General features: G+C 41.8%; 1 protein-coding gene across 2 annotated transcripts in view; it reads right to left on the bottom strand.

Annotated features, from left to right (window-relative positions):
* Nucleotides 1-223: 223 nt before the first annotated feature.
* Nucleotides 224-13,525, bottom strand: part of STIM2 (stromal interaction molecule 2) — a 186,867-nt gene continuing 173,565 nt past the window's right edge. The window contains exons 11-12 of one of the 2 annotated variants that reach the window (XM_082260087.1): nt 11,511-11,748; nt 224-2,020 (exon numbers count right to left, since the gene is read on the bottom strand). In XM_082260087.1, the coding sequence (XP_082116213.1) occupies nt 1,546-2,020; nt 11,511-11,748 (713 nt within the window). In that variant the 3' untranslated portion in view covers nt 224-1,545. The remainder of the gene's footprint in view (nt 2,021-11,510; nt 11,749-13,525) is intronic. The other variant, XM_082260088.1, reaches the window with a different exon arrangement.

Consider the following 13,525-nt stretch of genomic DNA (forward strand, 5'->3'; position numbering starts at 1 on the left):
CTTATAACAAAGTTTTTCCACTTCCTGATTGAGTGAGGCACTGGTAAAATAGCCCTGGCCTCAAAGCTGCATCCTGGGAAGGCAACATCACAATGCCTTTCTTGGAGCTCTTATCTGTATAATGCAAGACCCCAGGAGAAAGACATTTTTTATTCTCAAATCAATCCCGTTTACACAAGACCTTGGGCATTGGATGAACAAAGAAAAAAAAAAAACTACCAAAAAACCGAATAAATTAGTTTATTGGAAAAAAAAATTAACATCTTGAAATGTAACAGATCTACTGATTAAGATTTAAGATAAACAGGCAAAACAAGAGAAAATGTCGAAATATTGGCAAAAGGGGGTAAGACGTATAGGTCTTTAGTAGCAAAAGTATCATTAGTTTAAAAGTGGCATTGTGTTATGTTACAACATGTACAAGTCTCTTTGAGCAGAGAAACAAACATGAGTTAGAGCAGTTAAGGGCACCCACTGCAGTTATTAGTCATTTGGGCAGTGTGAGGTTTATGGCATACAGTACGTTAGCAATACCCATGATGGTATGAGCTATGAAAATGCATGGCGTAACACTTTAAACAACCATAAACTTTTTTTTTTTTTTTGCACACCTGCATGCTAATGGAATCAGTGGGGCGGCCCAAGATACAGTAAATGCCTCCAACTTCAACACAGCAGAAAGTTCAGCACATCCAGTAACCCTTTCCCTGTAAACAATCCCCTGCTAAATTAATCGCACTTAAAGCACTGTATTGAGTGCTTCAACGTTCCACCGGCCTGGCTTGCATATAGACTCAAGAGCGCGTCCTCTTGTTATTTTATAATATCTACATATATCATACAGCTTGCAGCTCTGTGAAATCACAGTGAAAGCCCTGGGAATAAAACACTATATATATCTCTTACAGCAGGACTCAAATCTGTAACAATAAGTAGGTAATCTACACAAGCTTCCCATACAAAAATGTATGGGTTCCTTTGAGGGAAATCACATTGCTTAGAAACTCTTAGGATCTACTTAAAAACCCAAGTGAATTAAAATTGAAAACCGACCCTCTTATCTGTCATTTTACAAATCTTAAACTATTTATCTTTCAAATAGCCTTTTTGTTTTCCAGTCTGGAAAAACTGTAGTGCAATTAGTTATTTAGTCCATGGTGTAAAATGTCATAGCTCCGTGGAAAGATAAGAAGATGCTCCAGTAAACAAGAGAAAGGGGGTAAGCCCCAAATCAGGCTTCATTAGTCCATTTAAAGCTTGGAAGTCCAAATTGGCTTCTGAAAACAAAAAAAAAAAAATTATAGTAACTAAAAACTTTAGAAGCAGAAATAAATAGACAAAAAGTGACTGTAAACAGATCCGCTTTCCAATAAAACTCAGTGATTGCTGGCTTGACCTTCACAGTCGGTAAAATAGTAGACAAACTTCGGAGCATCCCATCGGTCCATCCATTCTTCAAAACTCAACATAGAGTTACATTCTTCAACGGATAAAAATAGCGCCTTATGCCTCCCCTTTAGTCTTTTCCCCTTCCCTTCAAGTGACCTACTTTGAGATTTTCTTCAAAAGGACTTTAATTTTAGACTGCTTTTTCTTCTCTCCATTCTGTGAAAGCTCTGGCGTTGTAGTTTTCAGTACTGGAATACCATGCACCTCTTGAACTGGCTTGCATTCATTTGGAGAGTAAGTGAAGGAAGGGTGGGGAGGCTTGGAGGCAGGTAAAATACTGGAAATCTGATGTAAGCTGCAAGATTTCTCCAGAATACCGTTGTATACTTTACTAGCTGGGCTAAAAACCATACTCTGGCTTTCTGTTAAACCAACAGCGTCAGGTGTAGAGGTCTTAGAAATATCGGTTGCTAAAGCAGAGTCTGCAGATAAAGACTCCTCGCAGGAGGTTTCCTCTCTTGAGATCTTTCGGAGAGGTGCGCTGACCTGCTGCATCTCCAGGCTTGAAGGGGGAGACTGTTTTCTTCCAATAGAAGAATTTAAAGAATCACATTCAGAGCCAGTATCTTCCCTAAAAGAAAACCAATACATACACTATTATTCAACTCATCACAAAGCAATTTTAACTTATTATAAAATCTGAAAGATTACTACAGTGAAGATGTATAGAAAATTTAACTGAACATTTAACTGCCTGAAAATCCTGAAGCATTGGAAACATGAAAAGCATCATCCGGCAACTGCTTATGATTTAATGGGGGGATTGCATTTGTCAGAACTTAAAGCGGTAGTAAGCACTGCTTGGCAACATGTACCTACAGGTAAGCTTATAATAAATCTTACCTGTAGGTACAGTAAATATCTCCTAAATGTGCTAGTTAGGAGACACTCACTATTTCTGCAGCCAGTGACGTCACCAGTGCATGCTGGGTAAGGGTAGAGTATGCTGTTCATTTTGAGCGCTGTGCCATGATCATGGCTCCCATGTATATGCGCAGGAGTGACATTACCACAGCTCGGCCATTCAAACGGCTGGAGCCCAGAACCCTGAAGGAAGACTGGGTGAAGATAAAAACCCTGTCAGTGGTGACAGTGCGCCTGCTTGAGGGCGTAATTTTAAGGTAACCCTTCCATAATATGCTAATATGAACACAATATGCCATTATTATTACAGCCTTTACTACCACTTTAAAGCTGAGCTCCTGACAGATATGACAAACACCAAACAGTTACTGTATGTATTAAAGTGTTACTAAAACCACATTAAAATCAGTCTGTATATGCAGATCAGCATGCTTGTTATACTCACTGGATACTAAGGGGTAAGTTTTAATGTGGTTTCTTTACCTGATCAAAAATGCAGCAAACTGGATTTTTAACACCGCAATGGAAGCAAAATGGACCAGTGTGAAGACATACATAGAATTTAAAGGAATACATTTTTCTTGAGCTTTTCTTGCGCTAAAGGTGCTAATAGAGGCCAATAATAAATATTCCTTTAAATAGATATTAATTAAAAAAACGATCATTCGACTTACAGGTAACAGTGTTTCTACAAACCTTCCAGGACGGCAACAAACGAGAGATGAGAGGCTCCACCCTACAGGAAACACAATCAGTTCACAGCTGTTAAAAGGCCCCACCCACCCTTCCCCTTGTCCCTCAGTTGTAATAAAGTAATTCTCCCAACCGATTCACAAGGGGTATACATTCACTTGGATACTCACCACCTTTTACATTCTTTCCTCACCCTTTTAACTGGGTGGGAAATAGGCCTGCCGTCCTGGAAGGTTTGTAGAAACACCATTACCAGTAAGTCTAATGGTCGGTTTTCTCCCTTCCCCTTCCAGGACGGCAAAACATGAGGATAATAAAGTAACCACAGGCCTACCTTAGGATAGGACCACTGCCTGCAAAATCTTCCTACCAAATGCCAGGCTTGCAGCGCGTTTTACCTCCACTCCATAGTGAGTGATGAAGATATCCTGGATCAAGAGGCTGATCAGCAGGTTTGCCCCTCCAAAATCTCTACCTTCTCTGCTTCGGATGCAGGACCTATGTGGAGTGGGAACTTAAGGATGAAATCAGAGAACCTGTGAAATCAGTAGGTTAGCAAGATTGACTGTCTAAATCATCTAGCAATTGTGGTCTACCATGTCTGTACCATTTCTTAGGACCATTAAAAGGACTAATCCAAGACTTGTTCTGTGAAACAAAGACACTACTTTGATCAACAAAGTGGATCTGGATTAAACACTACTCTGTTCAGGAGAATGATTTAAAAAGGCTCCCTGACAGACAACCCTTGCAGGCCCCCTTTAAATTATTTCTCTCTTTCCCATAGCGATGGGTAAAGGGAAGCCCACTTAAGGGAAATAGATCAAGGGAAGGTTGTTTCCTGGGCTCAGAAAGCTGGACAAGTATGTACCCAAAGTACACCAACCTATGACTTCCCTCAACGCTGAATGTCAGGATGTCAGTTGTGAAAATGCTCTATATACCAGAAACTCCCTATACACCTGCCCACAAATGCAATAAAATTGAGCGTAAAGGAGCTTGGTAAAAGAATGTTTTTAACCATACCTTAGGGATCAGGTGTCCTACCTGATGTCTGAAACCATAATCCACTTTAACACCATTGGGTACCCTTTTGTACCGATGAGGGATACATTAAGCAGATTCCTACTTCAGAGTAAGTCCATAGCAGTAGCAGAATACTGACATTGGCTTACTACAACCAGTTACGCCAAGAGAGTGATCTGAAGGATACATATAGAACTGTAACCTATTAAGTTGGGTATACGGGTCAGATAAGTTCTGATACTGCATCCTTAGGCCATAATACTTCCATGAACAGGGTTATTAAAGGAAATAAAATATTTACAAAAATGTGAGAGGTGTACTCACTTTTGTGAGATACTGTGTGTATATATATATATATATATATATATATATATATATATATATATATATATATATGAAGACACAAATCATCTTCACTGTTGAGTATTTAGATGCACAGCCAAATGTAGATGCACAGCCAAATGTAAAAACAGAAAAGACACAAAAACATCCATGTTGTGTATTTTTGAAGTGTAGCAAGGTCAGCAATATAGCCAATTTAAAGACAGAAGGGACACAAACCTCTGTGCTGATGCCTGACGAGGTACAGTCATAACCAAAATTAACAGAAAAGCTCAAGTTTGTGCATTTCTGATAAGCCACAAGGTAGTTATATATCAAAAAGACACAAGCTTCCATGTTGTGCATTTCTGATTGTCAACAAGGTACAGTCAAAACAGAAAGACACTAAATGTCAATGTTGTGTATTTCTAATTAGCAATAAGGTATAGTCATAATGCAGAGACACTGCCAACGTCAATGTTGCGCATATCTGATAACCGGGTACAATCATAAGACCAACTAAAAAAGTCGCTAACAAAACTTAACCTGTTCTCGACCGCCCGGCGCAGTTATACGGCCAGCGGCACCCTCCCGCACACCAGCCGGGAGGCCGATGCAGCAGGCAGGCGGCTCAGATTGCCACCTGACACCTGCGATCGTTCCCCGCTGAGAGAGGAGAACGGTCAGCTGTTGTAAACACAGCAGACTGTTGTTCTCCCTGGAATGATCAAAGAGTCCCTGTGATCCTATATAGGAACACAGGTCTCTATGGTCATTTCAGAAGCCATGCCCCCCCCCCCCCCAGTTAAATCACTCCCCTAGGCTCGCATTTAACCCCTTGATCACCCACAATTTTAACCCCTTCCCTGCTAGTGTCATTAAAATAACAGTGCATATTTTTAGCACTGATTGCTGTAGTAATGTCACTGGTCCCCCCAAAGGTGTCAAAAATGTTAGTCAGGGGTCCGATCTGCCGCAATGTCACAGTCCCTTAAAAAAAAAAAAAAAAAATCACAGATCGCCGCCATTACAATTTAAAAAAAAATAAAAAAAAAAAAAAATGACAAATCTTTACCATAGTTAGTAGGTGCAATTTTTGCACAAACCAATCAAAATACGCTTATTGAGATTTTTTTCACCAAAAATAGGTAGCATTGTTAAAAAATTGATTTTAAAATTTTTTTTTGAGAATGTCATAGCAGAATGTGAAAAATTTTTTTTTTTTTTTTTTTTTTTTTTTTTTAATTTTCACTCTTTTTGTTTATAGCGCTAAAAATAAAAATCGCACAGGTGATCAAATACCACCAAAAGAAAGCTCTATTTGTGGGTAAAAAAAAGGACATCAATTTTAATTTGGGTACAGTGTCGCACGACCATGCAATTGTCCGGTAAAGTAATGCAGTGCCGAATCGCAAACTAAGGCCTGGTCAGGAAGGGGGCAAATGCTTCCGGTCTTAAAGTGGTTAAATGCTGAGCATTTTTTTTTTTTTCTTTAACATAAACATTCCTAACAAAATGTAAAAGTTGTGCATCGTAATTAGTTACCAGGGTAGTCATAACAGAAATGTCATTGGCAATCTTTAATGTTGTGCATTACTGAATAGTAACCTGGTGTTCCAACGTAACAAATGTTACTAACAAAATGTAAAATTTGCGCAACTTGATTAGTAACTGTGTAGTCAAAACAGAAAGGTCACTAGCAACCTTTGTGCATTTCTGATTTAGCAGCCTGGGTACAACCATATGACCAACAGACGTTACTAACAAATTTGGATGTTGTGCATTTTGAATAGTAACAGAGTAGGTACCTAACAGCAATGTCAGTAGCAACCTTTAATGTTGTGCGTTTCTGATTTAGCAGCCCGGGTACAGCCATGTAACCAACAGAAATGTTACTAACAAATTCAAGGTTGTACGTTTCTAACATACAGAAAAATGAGGTCTAACAAAGACAACCACAACTTTCAATGTGGTGTATTTGTAGTAGGCAAAAGAGTCCTATAGCCAAAATAAACCGAAAAGACACAAAATAAACTTCAATGTTGTGCATTTCTGATGCTCAACAAGGGACAGTGAACCCAGAAAAAGACAGACAACATAGTGTTGTGTATTTCTGATGAGCAGCAAAACAACCAGAAAGACACAAATAAACTTCCACATTGTGTGTTTCATACGCAGCCAGACAAGGCATAAAGTCAGAGTCATAGTGAATTCAACTAAGAAACTGCCAGCAGAGGGCAAAATCTAACATAGGCCTAGCTTTGACTCAAGAGACGTTTACTTCATCCACCAGAGCAGCAGGGTAGTTCCAAATAATGGAAGTCTAAGGTGCGTGCATACACCACAGTAGTAGTAGCGGTTTCCCTACCATTGCTTGAGTAGGTGTAGTTAGCCCGAACACAGATGGGAGTGAGTCCAAGTCTCCCACCCAGTAGTTAAGGTCTTAACGAACACAGACCTGGAGATCAATAAAGTCAGCCTCAGGAAGAGGTGGACACAATCTTAGTTTGGAGGCAGACACCTGAAGGGCTTAACAAGCAAACATTAAATACAGGTTAGCATATGTAGCTCTTGTAGAGAGGTTTGCACCCAGAAAAAGATCAATCAGGGTTTCAGAAAAACATTAGGTTTCTAGTTCATCAAGGGGTAGGCAGTAGCCCAAACCACCAGAGGTCCCACTTAACTGTTATACACCAACCGATCTAACAGCAGTGTAAGGATGAAAAAATAGGTTGGAGCTTGTTAAGATGTTACTCATAGCAAGCAACCCCATAAGAAGAAAACCTTCCCCAAGGGTACCCCCTTACTGTGCCTCTCTACCATATGTGGAGAAACTTAGGAGGCAAGCTTTAAAGAGCAAGAAGACTCTAAGGCTCCGTTCACATGTAGGCGTTTTTGGAGCGTTTTTCTGCTCACTGATCAGCTCTCAAAACGCCCAACAAGACAAATCCCATTCATTGCAATGACCCCTGTTCACATCTGAGCGTTTTGACGCCCTAAGGAAAACGCCCAACGCTCAAAAAAGTACTTGAGCTTCTTTTTGGGCAGATCACAGGCGTTTTGTCCCATAGACCTCAATGTAAAGTGATATTTGGCGTTTCACAGGCGTTTTACAAGCGTTTTGTTGCTCCTGATCAGCTCAAACAGCACAACTCTCCACCCAGCTCTCCACCCAGGTCTCCACCCCCTTGGCATGCCTCTGCTGTGAGCACATTTTCCTGAAACATGGAGAACAGCAGTTTCCTGTTTTAGGCAGTTTAGGTGACCAGACCCTGCCATACCAAGGTGACCGTAATGAACTTTACTGACTTAGCCTGCTGCCATACCAGGGTGACCGTAACGAAGTTTAGGTGAACTGACTCTGCTATGCCAGGGTGACCAAACTGTTCCATGACAAGGTGACCGTAATGAACTTTACTGACTTAGCCTGCTGCCATACCAGGGTGACCGTAACGAAGTTTAGCTGACTTAGCCTGCTGCCATACCAGGGTGACCGTAACGAAGTTTAGCTGACTTAGCCTGCTGCCATACCAGGGTGACCGTAACGAAGTTTAGCTGACTTAGCCTGCTGCCATACCAGGGTGACCGTAACGAAGTTGAGCTGACTTAGCCTGCTGCCATACCAGGGTGACCGTAACGAAGTTTAGCTGACTTAGCCTGCTGCCATACCAGGGTGACCGTAATGTAGTTTAGGTGAACTGACTGCTATGCCAGGGTGACCGAACTCAAGGTGACTGTAATGTAGTTTACAGTGAACTGACTCTACTATGCCAGGGTGACCAAACTCTTCCATGCCAAGGTGACAGTAATGTAGTTTAGGGTAAATTGACTCTGCTATGCCAAGGTGACCGTAATGTAGATATATATATGGAATCAAAAAACACCATTTTGAAGCCCTAAAACCCAATAAATGCCCCTAAAAAGTGCCTAGGGTTCTGGATCATGCCACAGGGACTATGAATCAGGCAAAAAAAAGTTCTTAAAATTTGTCGTTTTTGATAGAGAGCCAATTATTGAAAAAATAAAAAAAAAATAAAAAAAGATTTTTGGATTTAGTGTCTGGGGGGTCTAAAAAGTGTACCTGTGAAGTTTCAGCTCTGTAGCATGTCCAGAACCAGAAAAAAAAACATCATGCAGAAGAGGAGGTCCCTGGGAGGTCCAATGCAGAGGAGGAGGTCCCTGGGAGGTTCCTTTGCAAATGTTGTAAAAAAAAAAAACTCTGCTTTTCCATTGGTCACCTCATTACACAAAAACACCTGTTAAAAAACGCCCCAAAAAAACGCCTGTAAAACGCTTGCAAAAACGCCTGTAAAACGATAAACAAACGTCTGAAAAACGCCAACGCCTACATGTGAACGGAGCCTTAAAAACGCCTGTAAAACGCTTGCAAAAACGCCTGTAAAACGCCTGAAAAACGATAAACAAACGCCTGAAAAACATGTGAACGGAGCCTAAATGAACCATCTTGGAGATACGTGCCAGAATCAAAGCAGCTGGCCTAATATATTCAGATTATCTGGTGTGCATTGCTGACCAGGGAAAAATCTGTGGTATTACTCATGGAATCTCCAGGTACCTACAGACCACCTTACATCCCTTTCGATTAACCCTTTAGGAATGTCTAACTTGTTTAGTGGCATTAATAGCCTGTAAAAGACTTTGTGTCTTAACAGGTGTCAACCCTTCACTAGATTTACCCTTATTGATGCATAATAGGGTATAAAGTGAGAGACTGGCAACTTAATTTTGCAATAACCACAGCATCTCCTCAGTTAAAAGGAAGCTATGGACACTGGTCTAGCTGAAGCTTCTGGGTTATTTGTTCCAAGGCCTAAGGGAGGGAGTACTATTTCAAAGCCCAATAAACCACCTGGCTGCTATAAGGTATACTGCTGCTAAGCTCCCAAGGCAAAAGGGAAGTACTCACCACTGTTGTTTTCCCCCCTTTAAAACAGCCACAGGGCTTGCTTTTCTATCCTCAAGGTTACAGGAGGAGGATAGCGGCCAAACTCATTCCCTCCCAAGTTGCTGTCCCGACTGGGGAGCTGCAAAGGCTGTGTACTTCACACTGTAGTAGCAGCATGCACACCTTCTGGTATCTTACCTTTCTTTGAAAGGGGGGGGGGGGGGCGGCTAGCAGACAATCTCTCCCATCTCCTGCTGTCCCTCTAAAGCATTCTGCCATTTTCTGAACTCACCTCAGAAATGGCACTTACCTGGCCCTGATTTGCTGTTGCCAGCAGCCAACTGCGCCGTCCTTCCATTCTCCTTCTCCATGAGGTGGGTCCAGACGGAGTTCGCTTTAGCAGCCTTCTGGCTCTTGGTAGATGAAGAGCCTGTTACTTTCCCACCGCTCTGTGTGTATGGCGTCTCCTCCGCGCCTTACACTCCCGGGTTGTGCTATGCGTGCCCGGCCTCTTCCCTGTTCAGACGGGAAGTCCCGGTTTCAGAACGAGGCTTGGAGCGCAGTGAGTCTTTCCCTCATAGCTGCTGATGTTATGCAGCCGGCCCTTCACATCACTGTTTGCAGGGGAGGACAGGAGGAGACCTGAGCTGCTAAGTGGAGGGACCACCAAGCTGTGTCCGACCTGCCTGTGCCACAAGAGGCGACCTGCGAGAAGCCCAAAAAGGGCAGGTAAGAGTGCAGCCCTCATCGGCGTTCCTGAACCTGCCTCACAAGAGTACCATCTGACTCTCTAGGTCTTCTGGTCAGGGAAAAAAAAAAAAACAAATGTTTCGCTGTGGGAGAAACACAATCAATAGTGAGGGACAAGGGGAAGGGTGGGGCCTTTTACCAGCTGTGAACTGATTGTGAACTGATTGTGTTTCCTGTAGGGTGGAGCCTCTCATCTCTCATGTGTTGCCATACTGAAAGGGGAAGGGAGAAAATCAAATAGAACACAAGTGCATCCTGCATTTTCGGTACCAAAATTTCCATTTGGTTCTCCTGTAGAATAAAATAAATGAGACAACCAATGTTAAGCTCAAGCAAAGACAATGGTTGAGCAGTACTGTCCTAAATAAAATGGTGCTCTAATGATGCATAGCTTAGAAAGTGTTCAGTAAGGGGCAACAAAATATTAAGGGGGGAAGAAGAACCTCTGCTTTGATGATCAATTACATAGATTACAATTATTCACACTGGAGAAGAGCTACTTACAATGTAGAAATAGATCAAAGGTGACCTCGGTAACTGTAATAAACGGTTTTATTCTAATATCCCTGAAGAGGACTAAGGCCAGGATTTTAGATTAGACGTGTAACCTCATATTGTGGAAAGGATTCTTTAAAGTTAGGGCAGTTAAATTGTGAACTTCCTCCTGCAGGAAGTGGTACAAGCTGAGAGTGTTGACATCAAAAACCGTTTAGATATCTTCTTCAGGAAGCAAAATATACAAGAATATGAGAATTGTTAGAGAAACATCACTTACACATACACTATATTACCAAAAGTATTGGGATGCCTGCTTTTACAAGTTCCTCCACCCCAAAGTCGCTCATCCATGTCTGTATGGACCTTGCTTTGTGCACTAGTCCAGATCATTTGGTGGAGGGGGGATTATGGTGTGGGGTTGTTTTTCAGGGGTTGGGCTTGGCCCTTTAGCTCCAGTGAAGAGACCTTATAGGGCATCAGCATACGAAGACATTTTGGACAATTTCTTGATCCTAACTTTGTGGGAACAGTTAGGTGATGGCCCTTCCTGTTCCAACATGACTGCACACCAGTCCACAAAGCAAGGTCCATAAAGACATGAATGAGCGAGTTTGGGGTGGAGGAACTGGACTGGCCTGCACAAAGTCCTGACCTCAACCTGATCAAACACCTTTGGGATGAATTAGAGCGGAGACTGCGAGCCAGGCCTTCTCGTCCACATCAGTGCCTGACCTCAAAAATGTGCTTCTGGAAGAATGGTCAAACATTCCAATAGACACACTCCTAAACCTTGTAGACAGCCTTCCCAGAAGAATTGAAGCTGTTATAGCTGCAAAGGGTGGGCCAACTCAATATTAAATCCTACGGACTAAGACTGGGATGTCATTAAAGTTCAGGTGCGTGTAAAAGCAGGCGTCCCAACACTATTAGTAATATAGTGTATGTTGAACTGGATGGATCGGTGTCTTTTTTTAACCTTCTTAAAACGTATGTAACAAACTACCTTTTATGCATTTTAGGGTGACTTAATTTTTCATACCACTGCTTTTCTGCTATGAAATAAATGGCATCCTCTTCCTCCTCAGTGCGGTACAGAGCAGGACAGCTTGATACAGACAGAATATCTGGATCAGGTGACTGCAGAACATGCTGAGACTGGGGGGAAGGTGGAACAACACTACGCCGAGGACGACACATGCTGCTGCTGCGTGCCAACGTTCCATGGGTCTTTATAATAGAACCTTTAGAAACAGGAGAAGAACTGTAAGCACATAACAGAAACACGACTTTAATTTCAGTGAAAAGAAGAATAGAGATATCTAATTTAAAAGAAATCTGTAAAAAAAATCTGTCACAGTCCCTATGTGTTGTCCCAGATCAAAGCAATCACTTATTCCTAAGCAGCATGCTAGCTGCTAAATGTTAAAGCTGAACCTATGCAGCTCACAGTGTGACATCATTGCCCTGGAAATAGTTTTGTGACCCATAAATCAGAGACTTCTCATGTCTCATGCTTTGCTTTGTGAGAGATGTCTTTAAACAAATTACATTAGAAAAATAAAACTTCAAAAATATAACAATCAACATAATATATGCTCAATATATTTTTACCAATGCTTATTTAAATTATGCTTTGGATATTTTGCTGGTTGTCTTTTGCAGTTTGACTGAGTTGACAATAGGTGGCGCTGCTCACAAGTTAAATCAAAAAACATGTTTACAAGGAAAGGGGAAGTTTCATAAAATTGTAGAGCCTATATATATATATATATATATATATATATATATATATATATATATATATATATATATATATATATATATATATATCTATCTTTGTACTTAATGTGTCTTCCGCAGCACCTAAAACAGAACTAAGTACGCTCTGTGAGATCAAAGATGACACTTGTGAGGATTTTGAACAGTTTTCAGTTAGTTTAATGAAGGATAGTATTAGGTAAGCAGCATGCATATTGTGTTTTTTGAATATGCTTGCAAAGATCCCTTCCTCCTAGGCTGCATGTTTTTTGCAGCAAACCAGCAAGATTATGTGGCAAATTTCTAGAGGGTGATTTGATGGTGCTTTCGTGGTTTTATTAGTTGGTTTTTAATACCAAAATAAATTCATATTTTTTGTTTTAACCAGCAGAACCCATGTATGCTATCTACAAGCTAGGTGTTTGCAAACCCACCGCTGCATGTGGAAAGGAGTAAGAGCCTGGTTTTGCATTACCATTTATAACTCTTCACAGGAAATAGGGCTGGACTTCTCTGCCCTCTCACTTATATTCTACCTGATAGAATAGGAACTACAATGAAGAGAGACACTCCCTATATGCAACAAAAATAGCTAGATGTGAACAGGGCTGGTAAAACAGGTGTTGGACATAGGACCTCTGACGTCTGTGTGTGATTTGAATGTAAACTGAGCAGTCTGAACCAAGCAAACACTTCTGCTTGTCTCACTGGAGGCTGCAAACCGCTGTTCACACAAGTAAAGCTGGACATACATGAATCAAAATTTGGTTGGTTCAACAGGAATTAGACAACTTTTGATCCATGTGTGGGCAGGCTGGGTGTACAGAATTCAATCTCAACTTGCTGTCAAGAGGAACCTCCGCTTGCTGTCAGAGGAACCTCCGCTTGCTGTCAGAGGAACCTCCGCTTGCTGTCAGAGGAACCTCCGCTTGCTGTCAGAGGAACCTCCGCTTGCTGTCAGAGGAACCTCCGCTTGCTGTCAGAGGAACCTCCGCTTGCTGTCAGAGGAACCTCCGCTTGCTGTCAGAGGAACCTCCGCTTGCTGTCAGAGGAACCTCCGCTTGCTGTCAGAGGAACCTCCGCTTGCTGTCAGAGGAACCTCCGCTTGCTGTCAGAGGAACCTCCGCTTGCTGTCAGAGGAACCTCCGCTTGCTGTCAGAGGAACCTCCGCTTGCTGTCAGAGGAACCTCCGCTTGCTGTCAGAGGAACCTCCGCTTGCTGTCAGAGGAACCTCCGCTTGCTGTCAGAGGAACCTCCGCT

The sequence above is a fragment of the Pelophylax lessonae genome (genome assembly GCF_965119305.1).
Source record: "Pelophylax lessonae genome assembly, chromosome: 1".
In the NCBI taxonomy this organism is placed as follows: domain Eukaryota; kingdom Metazoa; phylum Chordata; class Amphibia; order Anura; family Ranidae; genus Pelophylax; species Pelophylax lessonae.